Source organism: Equus asinus, chromosome 17, assembly GCF_041296235.1.
Source record: "Equus asinus isolate D_3611 breed Donkey chromosome 17, EquAss-T2T_v2, whole genome shotgun sequence".
Taxonomy (NCBI): Eukaryota; Metazoa; Chordata; class Mammalia; order Perissodactyla; family Equidae; genus Equus; species Equus asinus.
This window is the reverse complement of record NC_091806.1, coordinates 32,821,570-32,840,598: the sequence shown is the minus strand read 5'-3', so window position 1 is coordinate 32,840,598 and position 19,029 is coordinate 32,821,570. Positions and strand designations below refer to the sequence as shown.

The window sequence follows — 19,029 nt, the reverse complement described above, 5'->3', positions numbered from 1 at the left end:
TCACATACCCACCAGTGATTTTTGCCCGGGGAATGGATTGTGCAGCTTGGCTTAAACCAAACTGGACAATTCCTGACATTAGAGGCAGAACTAAGTTCCTGAAAACACAAGGACTCTGTGGGCGACGTGAATTCTTAAATCTGAGTACTGATAAGGGGGGTAATGAATCTTGAATTCATGTAACTATATGTTCAAAAATGAAAGCACTATTAAAATGTTTCTGAGTTTCAAGGTAATACAGAAGGTAAGCAAGTAGATATTTCCAGTGCCCCAAGGGAACACGTCTGAGAACTCTACAGAATTCTAAAGCAGAGGAAAACCAGCAATGATGGTGTCGTGAGGAACATGTGGCAGAGCTGCCGTCTTCCCTGGGCCCCCAGGGGCACAGCGTTAACAAGTATGAAAAACAGCTTCGGTCTGGTAATCTGAAAAGGGAGATCTTCCAGCTGAAATAAAGGTGAGAAAAAGTAACAGTTTTCTTTAAAGGGAAGGGTCTTAGGGGTAAGCAGGTCCTTAATAAGGGCAATGGTGGCAGCCACTAAAATACAGGACTGAAAAAGCGACTGCCTGCCTCCAAAATACTGCCGGGGCTGTGTTACTAGATAAAACTCCCTGTCAGGGCAGCATGTAAGTGCTGAATATCCAGAGCTCAAAGTACAAGTGGAAACCTATTGGGAGTCACTGGATGAGAAAGAAAGAAATCTCAGATAAGTTCTGGTGCTTGCTTGTGCTTGTTGCAAATATATAACTTTTCCAGGAGGCAACAATGTCTCAAATCTATCCTGTAAGAAAGAAGACAGTTTATGCAAGAGGTTCTTCCTCCCTGGTTATGGTAAATGTGATGCGGGGTCTGTGAGCTGAAGAGTCGAAAGAAAGATTTCTTGGACTCTCAAGGTCTGGCAGTAGCGCTCTTTTATTTAGAGAATAGTGTGGAATAGCATGGGGACAGGACCCATGGACAGTGAAGAGCTGCTGCCACTGCTGCATGGGAACAGGACCCATGGGCAGTCAGAGCTGCTGCTGCTGCTGCATGGGGACAGGACCCATGGGCAGTCAGAGCTGCTGCTGCAATGTGTTGAGGGTTAGGGCTAAATTTATAAGGCGTGGGTACGTGACTTATTTTTACTGGAAAAAGAAAAGATGATGTAAAAAGTCATTAAATGGTTTCAGTGCAGATGGGGTCTGGTTATTGCGTGGTCGTATAACTTTAGATATGAATCTGGTCATATAGATCGGCATGTAGGCGAGGATGCCCTGGGCTTCTCTCCCTGGGGCAGCCTTAATCCACACCATAAAATCCATTGGGTCATATAGATCAGCATGTAAGCCACATCACCTTGGGCTTCTTTACCTGGGGCAGCCTTGATCCACATCAAATGCACAGTGCCGAAATCAGTTTCCTGTGGGAAGATAGCTCCTAACTGAGTTTAGTTTCATAGACCAAGGATTCTGGACAATTACATAGATTCAGTGGCATTCTGGCGACAGCAACCCATCTTCCCTTGCTATTTTGTAGATCAAAAAATCTCAGCAAGTACTGTATTCTAGGAACCATGTTTTTGCCTGCATAACTTCCCCATTCCAGTGAGAGATATCTCAGATCAAAGGTGCTGATGAAACAACTCCTGTAGCTGAGAATGAACAAAGAAATCAAAGAGGATTTAACTTCCTTTAAACTTTAACTTAGAGGAAGTGAGACAATTTGATGTTGGATTTTAATGCCTTTGGACTTTGATATGCTATGTTAAATAACATGACTGAACATAATTGGGGATGTGAAATAGAATGGGAGTAAATTTCTCAGCATTATTTTTTTTCAGTCTAGTTTCTCCACAAGGAACCATATCTCTCCCATTTTGGGTCGATGTAGTTAAGTGGGGCTGACTTTACCTATAACTCCTGGGATGCACTCAAATCTCAGGCTGACCAGTACATTCGTCTTCTGGACCAAAGTGATTGGATCAAGGGTAGACATGTGACCCTAGAAAAGCCAATCAGATTGCTCCCCAGAGCCTTTGCTAGATTTATTGGGAACAAGTTATTCTCATTTTGTTAGGATTCTAGCTGTAAGGACAATTTTAAAAAACATTGCTGCTAAGAAGTATATGTATTATCACTTAGGGGCAACCTGCCCAAGAAAGAAGCCAATACAGAGGACAATAGAGCTGAGTCATGAAAAGGTGATGTCTTCTTTTTTATGAGCCACTCAGTCTTACCGTGTTAGCATCTTAACCCCAGACTGGCAAGTTATGTGAGCAAATAAATTCTTTTTTTTCTTAAACCGATATGAGTTGGAATTCTGTCACCGGTTAATTGAGTGAGCAGAACAGACAGATTCTCTCTTTTACAAACTTAAAATATTGTGAAAGAATGAAAAATGAATGAGCAAATAAAGTCAGTCGTGGCACAGAATGTACATCACATGTCACAAGGAAAAACAAGTAGACATAAATACTATCTGACCACTTCCCAATGCTTTTTACTTTAGAGCACAGTAAAGAAGAATCCTTGCTCTATGAACGTAAATGGAATGAGGAGCTATCTTTCCACAGGAAATTAATTTAGGCACCATGCATTTACCAGAACCAAGGAGGAGGAACCTCCTGCAAAAACTGTCTCCTTTCTTACAGAATAGATTTGAGACATTGTTGCCTCCTGGAAAATTACAAGGAAACATTTTGTAATTTAAGTCTGAGGCATCCTGTGGATAGCTCATATATTTAGAAAACAAACTTCATGTTCCTGTCTAATTCGTTAGTAAAGTTGAGTCATGTATATCAATATCACTAAGCGGAAAAAAAGGAGGGTGAGTGCTGTTATCCTCTAAGACACAAAAATGTGTTGGAAATCATGTTATACATGCTGCTTTATCTAGTGTGCCTCCGTAGAAAACTATTAAATCTTTAATGTTATTGTAATGCTGTGTATTTGTAGTGAAAAATAGTTTAAAAAAACCTCAGTGTCCTACTTGCAAACAAAAAAAGAAAGATAAATTAGAAAATTATAAGAGAATTGGATTTCCACTTATCCTGAAAGTTGGTAGTTGAAGAAAATGGGTTTACAAGAGCTTGAGTAAGAGAAAGAAGATATTTATAGTGATTCTGAGAGGAGATCTTAGGGACATTTTTCAGTGCTTTGGAGAATGAGGGTGGATTTTCATTATGTCCAATAACACTTGGAAAATATGACTTTCCTCTCCAGGGGCTCTTGCATTTTCAGACATGAGATAAGAAATATCGGAGGCTCAAAAGTAAAATGAGGAACTTAGATGGAGAGAGATTTTCCTAAAATAATCTGAAAATGTTGAAAGAGATGGAAAGTGGAAGGGGAGAAAGTTACAGGATATTTAAGAGAACATGTGATCTGGGCAAAGTGAAATTTCCAGAGCTTCTAGCAAAGGAGGAAACATGGGAAACAAGAAGGGTGACATAGAACACACTCTCTGTGAGGAAAAGAAAAGGAGTGGTGGCAGAGGGTGGAGTCTGTCACTCAGGTAATCCCCTTACTAACTACTTATGCTGGAGTGTCGCTTACTTTGTGTTTTCCTAGAAGTGGACCCTGAGACTAGGATTTGTGCACAATAGTCTATTCAGGAGGGGATCTCTGGATGTACAGGTGGGAGAGTGGGGAAAGGAAAAGCGAAGGAAGCAGGCCAATTCAGTGTGCATTAATGAGCAGGTTACTGCTGTGGGAAGTTGGAGATCAATATGCTTGAGGCCGTCTGAGATTTGTTGTAGAACACATGGATATCAACCAATCCCCCTACCCCACCTCTTCCTCCTCTAGCCTGCCCTGTCTGCAGGCTGGACATGCTTCTGTGGCCAAAGAAAGCCCTTAGTCTAAGTCATAGGTGCTTGAAAACATCAGTGTGCTTTCAGGAAGAATCAGTGTGCATGCACTGGTGAGTGACAACACACATGGGGTGGGGCGGGTTGGGGGGACTTACAGCATCTCTTGGGGAAAGTTATGAAGGGGTAAGCATATCAAAACAAATTCATAGGAAAGGTCTTCAAATCATTGATAATCATGATACTTTGAATGTGTGGTAAGCTATTCATTTGCAAAGCTTTAAAATATTCTCTGCTATAGGAAGCTTAATGCATTTCATCTTGTGTTGTAATGGTGGAGACGATTGAGGAAGGAAGGGAGTGAACAAGAATTATTATTTCCATTTTACTTATGGAAAAAGTGACCAATTACATGAATAAGCCAAGATCACTCAATTTTAGTGATAGCATTAGAACCAGAACCAAAGTTTGTTTAGTCCTTACCTGGGGCACTTTCTCTTATGCTCCACCCTAATAATCTAAAGGACATCTCAGAAATATGGTGCACGAGGTGAATTTTCAAGGGACAAGTCAGGGTACTGGGGCAGGAAAGTGATCCATGTTGTAGTCTACACTGTTTTTGAGTATAGTGGGAAGAAAGTAGCCTTGGCACCAGGCAAATCAAAGTTCAAATGTTGATTCTGCCACTTACAAAACTGTGTAAATCTTGGTTAAGCCATCTTAACTCTCCAAACTTCAGTTTCATAATAATATGCTAAACGTGGGTAATAATACCTCCCACGTGGGTTTGCTGTGGGGATTAACCAAGATAATAAGTGAGAAAGGGTTTTGTAAACCGCCAAGAATCATACATAAAAGGCATTAACAAAATAGTCCAAGAGATGTGTGAAGAAGTCAACATAGCTTCCATCTCTAGCATTTCCATGGAGACTGTGAAACTGTAGCAGGCTTATAGTTGGTTTTTTTTCTCATTTTAGAAATCTTTTTTAAGGCTCAGGATGAAAGCTGTTGGAATTGGAAATGCTGCGAGATTAGGACAAGAGCTTGAGTTTGAGCTCATAATCTTTCTTTGCAGCAACATATTGACAAAGTAATGCTTAAGACGGAATGATTTCCATGGCACAGGAAATCCATCCAGTTGGCTGCTTCCCACAGATAGGAAACAGCTAACCCAGGTTAAGGAAGCAGAACCATGGGAAAAAAGTTTAGGAACCTTCCAATATTGTGACTTTCACTGCCTGTGAATGCCCTAACCATAATTTGAGGGAAATTCCCAGGCAAATCCTTGTCATCATTATTATTTGTACTAGTCTGCTAGTCCACCACAACAAAACACCGCAGACTAGGTGGCTGAAACAACAGAAATTTATTTCCTCACAGTTCTGGAGGTTGGAAGTCTTAAGATCAACAGATTTGGTTTCTCCTGAGGCCTCTCTCTTTGGCTTACAGATGACTGCCTTCTCTGTGTCCTCATGTGGCCTTTTCTCTGTACATGCGCCTCTCTAGTGTCTCTTCCTCTTCTTAAAAGGACACTCATCCTGTTGGATTAGGGCCCCTCCCTTATGACCTCATTTAATCTTAATTACCTCTTTAAAGGCCCTATCTCTAAACACAGACACATTGGGGATTAGAAGTTCAGCATATGAATTTTGTGGGGACACAATTCAGTCTATAACATTACTTAAAAGAATGCAGTGGCAAAGGTACAAGTCCACATGCTTTCTGATCACCAGCTAGGTCGTGTCGCTCTGTTAGCTAATCCCAAACTCACCAACAGGCAAATTTTGGTTGTTTTTTAAAAATAGACACTTTTTTATATCCACAGCCGATGTTAGGCATGTAAATATAGACCCTGCTAAATATTTAATATTATTAAGCTTCTGTGACACAAGTATGGTTTTGAGGCCAGCAACCTCAGCGTCTGTCTTCCTGTCTGTCTGGGTGAGAGCCTGATCTTGTTGGGTAATGCACTGCCACCATTTGTGTCTGCATTTCTAGCAGCTTCTTTTTGGTCAAGGAATATAGTTCTTTTACTCTGCCCTTTTCTAGATTGACGTCTAATTTGATATCTTTTTGGACTTTGATCAGTTCATCCATCACTTGTTATTTTAACTGATGTAGTTCAAGTTTTATTTTCTCATTTTATGCTCTGAGAAACGAAAATTTGCTCTTCTCCAAAATAATCATACCCTTTTTCACATTAGCAATCTGAGACATTATTTGCTGTGGAATTATATGCTACTGCATGGCGACCATGGTGACCATATCTTTTGTAGGCGATATTCATGTTGCCTACCATAATCTTGACCAATTCACGCTGGGACTTAAGATGAAGATTAAGATGAAGAAGAAGATTTAAGATGAGAACATGATCAAACTGGGTTCTAAAGGAGACAGATGAGATGGAAGCAAGAGCCCAGATGAGAGTGTTATCCTTAGGAATCAGGATGGTCCATCTTTTATGATTATATATGCAAATGTGCTGTGATGCAGCTGATGGGTGCTGGTTTCTTTCTCAAAGGTGGGAGGGAGATATATTTCAAGGCGCCAATTTAAAATGTTCCTTTTTATTTTTCATTAGCAAGTAAACCCTCAGGGTTTACAAACCTACAAATAGATAATCTCCCATTTTTGTTTCTAATGAGAAGCATACAGTGCTTTTTTTAAACTACCACATCTGGTGATCTAAATGCTAGTTTGGTGAGTTAAGGGCAAATAAATTTTCCTTAAGTGAGCTCCTCCATTAATATCTCTGTGCCTACCCCAATTTACTAAATAGAGTATAAGATGGTATTTGCATAATTTGGTAGGCTCATACTGTCTGCAGGCACTGTTCCGGGTTCCAGGAGAAAGTCTAAGACAAGTAAGACATAGTCTCTGTCCTCAAGGAGCTGACGGTCTAGGAAGAGTCACCCCTTAGGAGCTTGTCCATAGAGGATGATTCCCTCCCTGGCAGCAGAGCTCAGGGTAGCGAAAGACATAGAGACATGTGAGGAGTGAAAATATTAGGTTCTGGGAAAGGAAACAAAAGGAGACAGATAATTTATAGAACCAAATACTATAAGGCAATTTGAAAAAATATTATAAATAGGACACACATTTATTTTTCATAACCTCAGAGAAAAACTTCTCAGTGGAGATGACTTTAATTTAATCTTCAAGTGAAAGAGATAAAAGGAAGATATAAAATTTGAGCATTCCAACCCCAGGGAAAAGCATGAAGTAAGGCAAAGGGGAAAATGTGTATGGTGTGGCAGGAGGAGAAAGGATCTTGTTTATTTAGGATCTACCATGTGCCAAACACTGTGGTGGGTGCTTTTGGGCACGTGTGGATAGAAAGGTATAAAGAGCAAATAAAACTGGAAAAGTTGATTGGGGCTAGTTTGCCTTGAATGTCAGGCTGGCAAGGCTGCACACATTATCCTGTAGGCAATAAGTGATTCATTGTGGTTTTGAACATGGTGGATTGAAAGAGAATGAGAGGCAGTGGGAGGTGTGAGCATTCATGAGCTGAAGTTCCAAGCTTCCTGTGCATGGTCCATTACCAAGATTTTACTTACAAACACAGCTTCAAAGATAAAATTATTAATAATTTGAAGATGGCAACTGCAGAGCACTAAACCCAGAGTATGGAGTGCTTCTGAGTATGGAGCCCTGTGTGACCACACAGGAGCATATCTTTGAAGCTGGCTCTGGAGTGACCTTTAAGAATATTGTTTCAATAGAATCGGGGTAGAAATAGTTGAGGCTAGAGTGCAGTGGACTTAGGATAGAATGAGAAATGATGGGGACCACTCTTGATAATTTTGATGTTAGAAAGAAGGATACTGGTATAGCACAAGGGTATACTGGAGTGGGAGAAAGCCTTTGGAGGGTTTTAGGGGAAGGGAGGGCTAACTTAAGCATGTTTGTGGATAAATGGGGTAGGAGTGAGTAAGGGAGGTTATAAGGGACGGGGAGTAATTGCTATAGTAAGATCTCATACTTGTAAGTAGAGATAGAGTCAACAGCATAGAACAGAGGTGCAACCTGGGAAAAAAAGAGGGAGGTTTTGAGATAAGAAGGCAGAAGTGGCTTAAGTGAAGACGCTGAGGTGAAGTTAACATTGGATGGCCCTAACCCCAAGGAAGGAGATGAAGATGTCATCCACAGAGAATACAGATAGCTGAGTGCAGGAGCTGAGGCACCAACAGAAGTTCAGGAAATTCCGGGGAAATTGATGGATAGAAACAAGTCAGGAGTCTTAGAGCCACGAGTTTCAATTATGCTGCTAATCAGCTTAGTGGCTTTAGGCAGATCACTTCACCTCTACGAATCTGTTTATTCCTTCTAAAATTAGATATCTACCAAATAACACATATTTATACGGTGCTTAGTATGCTAAGTACTTGACATCTATTAACTTAATTCTCACAACAACGCTATAACGAGAAAGAGAGGAATGGAGAAGCTAAGTGACTTGTATGAGCCTTCCAGGCACTAGTCGGGAGAGGTGGGATTTGAACCCATGCATCTGGCTGAGGGGACTGTACTTGTCACCTCTGGGCTACAGCATCTTGTGTGCCTTAACGCCTGGTGATTTCTTAGGTCTTAAAAAATGCTGACATATAATGTGGACATGAAATTAACTTTTTCGACAGACTAGTAGCTTCTTGATTCGTCTTGTAAGTCCAAGCCATTTCTCCTCCATGAGCTTACTGGTCAGTGCTACAGTGGAAGACAAACTCTCATTTTTCCCAGCCAGCACCACTAGGAAGGGCTCATCACAGGAAAGGTTTGAAATGGCCGCAAGGTGGCAGCATTAACTCAAAGATGGACGGACAGAAACTGCTATCCGGACTTGAACTAACCCCAAAGTCACAATTGGCCCCTTTCTTACTCTTAATTTTTCTAAAAACCCAAGATATAACTACTTGAAGGTGAAGTTACCATTTGGTCTTATGAGGAGACCAATAGTGAAGGAGCCAGAGAAGTCAAAGTGGAAGTGTTCCCCCAGGAATTAAGAGCCTTCCGGAGAGAAAATAAAGAAGACATTTTCAGTGCCAGAAGAACTGATGAGGCTCAAAGAGATTAATAACTGACCTAAGTCATCTATTCAGTAAGGATCACATTCCAGGCCTCTCACTCACCAAACCCAGGACCATCCCACTTTTTCTCGCATTGGTTAAACAAAGTAATGAGGAGGAAATATAATCTTTGAAGTTGGATGCATGGGATCAGGAGATTAGATGCTACGAAATTCCAAGAGCAATGAGAAACATCCTTAGCCTCATATCACTTAGCTTGCCACCTACTCGGCCACTTCTCATTTCTTCTTTTGTCAAATATATTTTAATTTATTCCAACAGGAAATTTTTCCATGAAAATATTTTCATGGAAGAAAAAGAGAAGGTAAATAAGCTTCACTTATTACATTTTTTGTAGAGTTCTGTGAACATTAAGATACTACGTTTCTCATAGAGTTCTGTGAACATTAAGTGAAATAACACACACATAGTACTTAACAAAGGCCTGAAATATAGGAAGCATCCAATACATGGTCATTCAGTAGGGATTGAAATAGAATCCTTTGCTTCCTGTGAGCACCATGTTAAAGCTAATTTAAAACCAAGTTGATTGGAAAAAAATTTCCTGAAAGTGTTTTGATCCATAAAGCTCCTTAGAACTTGGGGTTCTTTGGTCAGAGTTGGTTTTAGACAAAATGGAGATTCTGATTAACTTTATTTTCTATATTTGGTATTTTAAAATTTCTCCCAATTTAGTATTAAAGAGCCAAATCCCAGAACTCACAGGAAGTCTTCCGTGGGCGGAGTGGGGATGGTTGGACCCTCCAGCAACTTTGAAGGCATTTTTGATGGAACTTGATCATCCATAATCTTAGCGTGCGCTTGAAGAATCGGGGCTCCCCCTGGCCTTTAAGGCTCTTCCGTATCGCAATAATGTTTCATTCCCTCAGGAAAGTGATGTTTTGAGTGGTTGTTTGCATGTCTCTGAGCTCTGGACTGGGGTAGGGGCCTTAGGGAACTTCTCTCCAGAGGGTCCCGAATCTACATACGTGCCAGGCAAGGCAACTGGCCTAGCTGATCCCAGCCCATCATACGGTTTGATATAACTCACTCAGGCTCTGAAACACACTGCAATGGCAGCTGAACTGCCTTTACACTTTTACCACACAGCCTCAGGAAATCTTTCAGTATTTGAAATCTGAGGTCCTCAGAGACTGAACAGCTTTTCTTTTCTTTTTCAGACTTCAAAAAGTCCGGTAGTTGAAGGCAGTTCTGAATGGAGATCTCATAATTCCCAAGGAAGTAAGTATGTTTTCCCTGACCTTTTTTAAAGAAGTATTCTTCACTTTGTGGGAAGAAATAATGGGTTTATCTAGGAGAAAGGGGCTCAGAAATAGGGATAAAAAATGACTCAATTCCATTTTTTCCCACTCTCTTCTGTCACGTCTCATAAAAAATTGAGACGGACAGAGCCTGCCATAGGTAATTTTGGGTCACTGTTTCTTTGACAGCCACTGACATAGTCATTGCTGAATAGAATGTTCCTGCCAACTGGTGTTAATAAAATCCAGGAACCAAGTTCATATGATTGACTGTTTAATAGCAAGACAAATACGCTAGTTCGTATTGAGCACCGACTATAGACTACACAGTGACTGGATTTTCCTATATTTTGTCTTAATTAATTTTCTATTGATGGAGGGAAATTGACTTGCTTACAATGACGCAGCTAGTAAGCATTAAAGCTATTATTCTAACTCAACTATTGAGCTTCTAGCCCATTCATTCAAATATTTAACAAATATTTAACAGTCTCTTATGTGCCGGGCACTAGTTTGGGTAGTGAGTAATGATGCACAAAACAGTGACAGATCTTGTCTCTTTCTTCATGGAATTTAATCCAATAATCGTCTGTTGAAAGTCTTCTTTGGAACTTCCCAAATGGGATGTGATGGATGGGGGTGATTGTTCAAACCCCTTTAGAAACAATTTTGATGAAATGTCTATTTCATCTATCTTGGTGGTTTAGACTTCTCTTTCTCTCTTTAGAACTATAATAATCCATAAAATTAATGTTTTCCAGCTTTCAGCACACTTTCTCATTTGTGAAATATTAAATAAAACAGTCTTTCACATACTGTCTTTAAATGTTTAAAAAGTGTATTCATTTTTCCAAGACTCTTTCTGATATTTATTTTAGGCCCATGCAGAAAAGCTTGGCCATTGCAGGACTTGGGTGGGAGGCAACATAGCAGCATCAGCAGCAGCAGCAGGATTTGGATTCAGGCCTTGCAACCCTTCAGGGATGCTGCCTGGCAAAAGAAGCCTTTCCTGTCTCTGCACTGACTCCAAATTTCTCTTTGCTGCTCTGGATCCAGACACGTTTATTAACAGTGACTGCAATGCATACTGGAAAGGGTTGTCCATCAGGAGAGCATGGAAAGTACCTTGACTGATAATTGCTAATGTATGAAGACGGCAGTCTGGGATATTTCCATATTGGGAGCATGTGATAGCTGCTAGAAATCAGACCTACAGCTTAGGAGACTATAGTCAGGCAGTCAGTATTAACCAAGGAAATTGATCGACTCAGCGTTTGAGAAGGTGTTTTAGAAAATAATTCAGAATCCACACTAAGTCAGCTGTCTTTGATTCTTGGAGTTTTTCTTGGTTGTTTATCCGACCTTGTGTTGGGAAGAGGCTGGTTTATGAGATGGGAGGGTGTACATCTCGTTAGTCAAAGGACCACAGTGCTTGGCAAGCAGTTTTCTCTTCCTGGACTCCCCCTACCAGTGAGCAGTAATATTTGGCTACAGCTCTAGACCCTGAGTTAGCCATTTATCTCACCAAGTCTCAGTTTCTTCACATATATATCTATACACAAATATAGGTATTAACATATATATGTATGTTGTAATATTTATAATATATGTAATTCATGGAATTGTGATTAAATGAAGATGTGAATGTACTAGAGTTTTATAAACTTTAGAACAGTGGTTCTCAACTGGGGCCAATGTTGGTCCCCCAGGGAGGTTTGAGACATTTGGCAATGTCTGGAGGCATTGTTGCTGTCACAACTGGGGAAGGGGGTGTGTTACTGGCATCTAGTGGGTAGAGGCCAAGGATACTGCTAAACATCCTGCAATGCACAGGACAGCCTCCTCACGCCCACACCAAAGAATTGTCCAACCCATAGTGTCAGTAATGCCAAGGCTGAGAAATCCTGCTCTGGAGGATTATACAGATTGTGCGATTAAGTATTTGTGTGACCTTGAGGGCCACCACATACCTCAGTTTCCTAATATGTAAGATCAGGAAACTGCCTATTATAGATCACAGAATATTGTGTCTACTAATTTAGAGAGTGCACACACTTGCAAAAAGTCAAAAGAAAGAAATCAAAAGAACAGGATAAATGTAATGGGAAGGACTGTTGGTTGGGAAGTCAGTTGGTACATTACTGGTTGGAAAACTGTCAATAAGCAAAAAAGTGACCCAAAATGGGAAATTCTAAGAATTTATCCTCAGGACAAAAAGAGACATGAGAAGACATCAATAAGGGTATTATTCACTAGAGCATTGTTTGTGAAGGTGAAAAATTGGAAACGAGGGAGTGGAGTATCATCATGGTTCTTGTCCAATAGTGTTTCACAAGCTGTTTGAGCCAATTCTTGTGAGGCCACCCACAACTCGTGTGTGTAATGGTCATCCAAACAGGATGGGCTGGCTTGTCCCCTTCTTCTTGTGGTATAAAAATGGCTTCTTACCACTGTGATCACTGCAGTTGCTTTCCAAGGTAAGCCAAGTTCAAGCAGAGCTGTGGCAATTTTCTCCTTCTAGGCCCTTGTTTCTTCCTGTCTCTCCTTTCTCCACACTTTTTCTCTCTTCCCTTGGTTGAGCCTGTTCCCACTCACTCTGCTTCCAGGGACACGAAAAGACTGTAAAGACCTCAGGCGGAGGAAAAACAATAGGAGCGAGACAGGGCACTAGAATTAGGACACAAGCCTTTCTCCATGCCTGCTTGTCCCCAATCTCACTGTTCCTTCTGAATGGTTTTCATACTACAAGTCTAAGCTAATATATCTGCAGGAAACACCAACCCAGCGAAACAAGAGAACAATAAGCTGTTTGTTGTGGGGTTAGGTAGCTTGAAAAAATATTTAAACACTTTGCTATTGATGTTCTTTTCAATTCACCCAATATTTATTTACATGTACAAGAGGCCATGGGATGCTGGGTGGGCGAGAGGGGATGAAGACAGTGACCCAAGGGGCTAGAGCTAGTTAAGGAGCTTGGTGTTTGCCCAAATAATTGTATGAATCAACTGAGACTCAAGTGCTTTTCAGAGAAGAGAGGACTTAATTGTAACCAGGATCAATAAAGAAGACTTCCGAGACGAAGTGGAGATATATATATCTCCATGTAAATGTATAAATATAAATTTCTATTGAATCACTGTTGAAGGACAAACTCATAAAGACATTAAAAGTTGTAGTTAAGAGCTCTAGATTTAATATCAGACAGACCAGAGCTTTAATTCCACTTCCAACACTTCCCAGTTATGTGACTTTGGGCAATAGTTACTATATTATTATTATTTATAATAATAGTTCTTCAGTCCCCATCTAAAAGATACTAGATTTTAGGAGCAGATAGTAGCCAGGAAAAGGAATCCAAGTATAAAATATACTGCCAACTGGAAATAATCCACATAAGAAAGCAAAATGTTGTGTTTGCTTATTTTATATCATAGAGCATTGTTTATAAAGATGAAAAATTGGAATCGAAAGAATGGAGTATTATCATGTATACAGTTTATCCTTGTGTAAAATGAGGAAAACAATAAAATCAATCCCAAAGAGCTGGTGTGAGGATTAAGTGGGTTATCTATAAGTAAAGCCCTTGGAGAAGTGCCTGGCATATTGTAAGATATTATGATTTCTATGATTAATACCGTATAATTATATGTGCATAGAATATGTCAGGTAATATCCATAGAGGCTATATCATTGGGAGTGAAATAAGAAGACAAGAAATGAGGGATTTCTACTTTTTACTTCATACTGTTGTCTTTTTGGTTTTTTAAAATTGAATAAATAAACCTTAAAAACTATCCTACCAGACTCATCATAATTTTTATATGATGTAAACAGAATAATTCAGGCTCTGAGCATATAGATTTTGGATTCAGACATATAAAGGTGTGAACTTTGATTCTGACCCCTACTAATTAGGTTATTTTGGTTAATATTAAGCTCCCTGAGCCTTAAGTTTCTCATCTGTAAAATGAGCATAATACCACCTATCTCACAGGATTAAATGCTGTAATATAATGGAGGGGTCCAGGATGTGCCTTACACATAGTGCATTCTTCATATATATTAGTTTTCTATTTTTATATCATTCCATTATTCCTCTTATACTTTCATCTGAGTTTCCTTGACTCCTCTTCTTTAATCATCAGGCTAAATTCAACTTGACCTTAATGGAGAATAGCACAGAGATGGTAGAGTTCATCCTCTTGGGATTAACAGATGACCCCAATCTTCAGGTTCCTCTCTTCCTGGTATTTTTGTTTGTCTAACTCATCACTCTTGTTGGGAATGCTGGGATGATGGTGATCATCTACTCAGACTTTCGCCTCCACACTCCAATGTATTTCTTCCTCAGTAACCTTTCCTTTGTAGATCTGTGTTACTCATCAGCCATAGTTCCTAAGATGGTGGCTGCATTGCAGCCAGAGAACAGAGTCATCTCCTACAGTGGATGTGCTGCTCAGTTCTTCTTCTTTGCGGGTTTTGGCACTGTTGAGTGCTACCTCCTGGCCTCCATGGCCTATGACAGTCATGCAGCAGTATGTAGGCCTCTTCATTACACCACCACCATGACAGCAGGTGTGTGTGCCCTCCTGACGATCGGCTCCTATGTCTGTGGTTTCCTCAATGCTTCCATCCACACTGCAGACACCTTTAGACTCTCCTTCTGTGATTCTAATGAGATTAATCATTTTTTCTGTGACATGCCTCCACTCTTGGCTCTCTCATGCTCTGACATACGCATCAGCGAGTTGGTTGTCTTATTTGTTGTGGGCTTCAATGTCTTTTTCACCCTCGTTGTCATCCTTATTTCCTACCTCTTCATATACATGGCAATTCAAAGGATGAGATCTGCCAAAGGAAGGAAGAAAGCCTTCTCCACTTGTGCATCCCATCTCACTGCAGTGTTCATCTTCTATGGCCCAATGATCTTCATGTACTTACATCCCAGCTCCAGCCAGTCCATGGACACAGACAAAGTAGCATCTGTATTTTACTCTGTTGTGACTCCTATGCTGAATCCTTTGATCTACAGCCTTAGGAACAAAGAAGTTAAAAATGCTGCCTGGAAAATGCTCAATAAATTTTACCCCCAATCTTTAAGTGTGAACAGGAAGTAGGCAGGTAACTAAGGTAATCCCTCAGATCTAGATGCCATCCTGACTTTTTGAAGTTTGGCAGATTTCATTTCTTTCTTCTCCAAGAATAGTGGTTGCTTCTGCTATTAGGAGAAATCATAAAAGCAGAAGATAATCTTATATTTATTGAGCAATACCATGAGATGTTTAAACTCCTCTTGCATTTAGTTTCTTGACATAGTTTAAAGCAGAAGATCAAAGTATGAACTGAATGCCCTGAATTTCCCCTTTCCTATTTTTATTTGGAAGAAATTTCCATTCACTATTAAAATTTGGGGTAAGAATCACATCTTCATTGAATAATATTTATCAACTGGAATGCATAGCGTTATGCTTTTCAGTTTTTTGGTCCATGGGTTTGAAAGTTAAAGTTTCTAATGCTGATGAAGGGTGTTTCAATATTTTTGAAAATGTCTCAGAGAAGGTTGTAATTTAAAGGACAGGGCAGTGGACCAAGAGTCAGGGTGACCCTGTATTAAATTCCTACAATCTCCCATCTGTCTGTGCCCACCCACAGTTGCACAGCCACTCATCGGTCATGCACCTCTGTATTCTTCATCTCCTTCTGTTAAATTGTTGGAGCAACTTTGGTAGGAAACTATTAGCATGTTGTGTACGTAACAGTTTCAGTAGATAAATTGCTTAAACTTTAACCTGAATAAACATATCTTTCTTTAGAGAGCTCTCACTCTGTTCTATACTTTTGGCCTTTGTCTAGCATAATTACCAAAACTTGCAGAAGGTTTGGAGAAAAAAAGTATTTTTCCCCCCAAGAACTGTAAAAGAGGATGTTTGCCTTCTGAGTTAAATGGTTGCATTTCTCAACACCCTTAAGTTTGGTAGATCTATTATGAATAAACATAATAGCATTCCGTGCCCTTTTTGCTTCTGTTTTTTCAATAATTCAGTTCACTTCTGGATCCCTGTTGCATTATGAGTCTCTGTAATTAGATACTCAAGAATAAAAAAGCCTGTGGAATTTTACTTCGTAAGATGTGAATGTCATGATGATGCACAGCTCAAGTCCATCTTCAGGTCTGGTCTCATGTGCTAGATTGTGTGAGCAAATGTGTGTGCGTGGGAAGGGAGTGGTGATTAATTTTACTTTTCACATATAAACTCTTAATGATGTTTATAGCTACAGTTAGTCTAAGTTACCAGATATTTCATGATTTCAAGATCTCAAAAAAAAAAGGAATTTTTATTTTAAATGTGAAAACTGGAAATCTTGATGGGCTAAATCAGGGGGCTTAGAAGGTCAAATTAGTTTTGAGATTATCAAACTTTGTTATGCATAAGACAGCCTCTGTCTGAAGAGGGTTGATCATTGGTCTTATGGAGAGAGGAGCAGAAAAGGGGTTTGGGAACATGAGGCCCACCTATAGGAAAAACTTTTTCTGGTACAAGGCCATCATCACTTAAAGAGATCAGGAGCATCTCCTGGATCCAAGACCTTGACAACCTAGACTTGCCTCATATATCCTCTCCTTCCCTATTTAGTAGTGAGGCCTAACTAGTCACATACCTAGAAGAATGGCCTTTAAAGACCAGGATCCACTTCACATAGGAGTCCGTCTCAGGGACTTAGAGAAGTTACAGAGTTCAAGGGTGCCCAGATTTGGAAATGAGTCTGGGAAGCTTCTATCAACCTCTGAGTACATTCCAGTCTTAGATTCTTTTCCTACTTGATTGATATAATTGACTTCTTTTCCTCTTCTCCTGTTCCTCCTTTTCTACTTCCTCATTTTTCCTTCTCCCCCTTCTCTTTTTCTTCTTTTTCTTTTCGACATTTTCCTATCCTCAGCCCAAACAAGAACATTCCTCACCACTAAGCTATTAGTTCCCTGTGAAAATTAAAGTCTGTGGTTTGTAATCATAACTAATACAGTACACTGTAAGGTGTGTTTCTGGGTGCATTTCTTTATGCCTCTACACCCCAGTTTAGGCAGAAAAGTATGTGGATATTCTAAGAATTAAAGGCCTAAAGTCTACATATTTTCTGTTGAAGTCATCTCAAACTAGTGTTGGAGTTGACTGCAGATGGGTGTAAAAGAATACTAGATCTAGTATCAAGAGCTGGATGAAAATCCTCACTTTTCTTACAAGTTGTGTGACCTCAAGAAACTAGTTTAATGTCTTTGAACCCAACATATACGATAAACTGTGAAGATAACATGAAATAAAGTATGTGAACATGCCCTTCATAATGAATGCATGTTTGATACAACTGAGATTCCTGTAACAGCTCTCACTTATCTGTCCTTGTACTTCCCACTTCGGGCTCCTGAGCTCCCTCACTCTCCCCACCCCAACCAAGTCCAAGCCTTGATTTCCACTCATTGTTTAGCTTCCTGTCCTCAAATCTCCCAGTTCTCCAGCAGACACAGTTCAAGCTGACATTACACAAGAATTCATTTACAGAAGCTACTCAGAAGGAGACATCTCGTCGCCAGTAAGACATCAATTTACAGAATACACATTACTGTGGGGAGCTTTTCATTTCTACTTGGGAAATCTGTCAAATGGAGACTAAATGCTGATTTGGTTATTAAAAACGCCCACCCTCTCCCTGCAGAAATGGTCTGGTGAATGAGAGACGCTGTGAGTAAGGCTGATAGCTCAAGATAGTGCAATAAAGGCACACAGGAAGATTTCCTTTCTGAAATGTCCAAAAATAGAATGTGAAAACAAAAATCAGGACAATTATTTATATCAGGATAGATTATCCTTTTTTTTTTTTTTTTTAAAGATTGGCACCTGAGCTAAGAACTGTTGCCAATCTTCTTTTTCTTCCTGCTTTTTCTCCCCAACACCCCCCCACCTCCAGTATATAGTTGTATATTTTTAGTTGTGAGTCCTTCTAGTTGTGGCATTTGGGACACCACCTCAGCATGGCCTGATGAGTGGTGCTATGTCTATGCCCAGGAGCCAATCCAAACCGGTGAAACCCTGGGCCGCTGAAGCAGAGTGTGCGAACTTAACCACTCAGCCACAGGGCCGGCCCCCCTAGATTATCCTTTTGAAAAAAGATTCAAGATTGAATTGTTATGAATAGCAGGCTCCCTTTGTGAACTAGATGACTTGTTTAGCTTTATGTATAGGGAAAGGTAAATTAAAATATCAGCAGTCCTTAACAATTGAAGCTAAAATTACAGAATCATTGACTCTTTAGCCCTCCAAGACTCTTTAAAAATAGTCTAAACCGAGCCTCTCATTTTACAATTGAAAACCCTGATTCCCACAGTTTAACATGCTTAAACTCACAGAGAACCAAATCTTACCTGACTCTTATTCATCTTTTACGTTCTGCACAGTTCTTGATGTATCAAAAGACATTTTTGCTTTCATTTGTTCACCATGAGGTAGACTTTTTTTTTTTTAAGGAAGATTAACCCTGAGCTAAGCTGCCAATCCTCCTCTTTTTGCTGAGGAAGACTAGCCCTGGGCTAACATCCATGCCCATCTTCCTCCACTTTATATGTGGGACGCCTGCCACAGCATGGCTTACTGAGCGTGCTGTGTCCCCACCTGGGATCTGAACCAGCGAACCGTGGGCCACCCAACTGGAACGTGTGCACTTAACCACTGTGCCACTGGGCCAGCCAATCACCATGAGATAGATTTTTGTGCTTCAATTTTGCAGTTGAGGGAACCAAAGCTTTGAGATGTTAACTTACCTTCCTATGGTTAACAAGAGGAGCCAAGATTTGAACTTAAGTCTTGCCTTCCCTGCTCAATTCTCTGAGAAAAGAAAAGTACCCTTATATTTTAGTAAATT

The 19,029-nt window shown here is 40.1% G+C and overlaps 1 protein-coding gene and 1 long non-coding RNA gene across 3 annotated transcripts in view; both read left to right on the top strand.

Annotated features, from left to right (window-relative positions):
- LOC139040471 (uncharacterized) overlaps positions 1–19,029 on the top strand; it is a 45,357-nt gene continuing 26,328 nt past the window's right edge. For both annotated transcript variants that reach the window (XR_011494980.1, XR_011494981.1), the window contains exons 1-2: positions 1–457; positions 10,036–10,096. This is a non-coding gene — a long non-coding RNA (uncharacterized lncRNA). The remainder of the gene's footprint in view (positions 458–10,035; positions 10,097–19,029) is intronic.
- On the top strand, positions 14,280–15,233 carry OR5B21 (olfactory receptor family 5 subfamily B member 21). Its single transcript, XM_014827195.2, is given in 1 exon segment — positions 14,280–15,233. A coding segment is annotated over 1 exon segment (951 nt). The 5' UTR covers positions 14,280–14,282.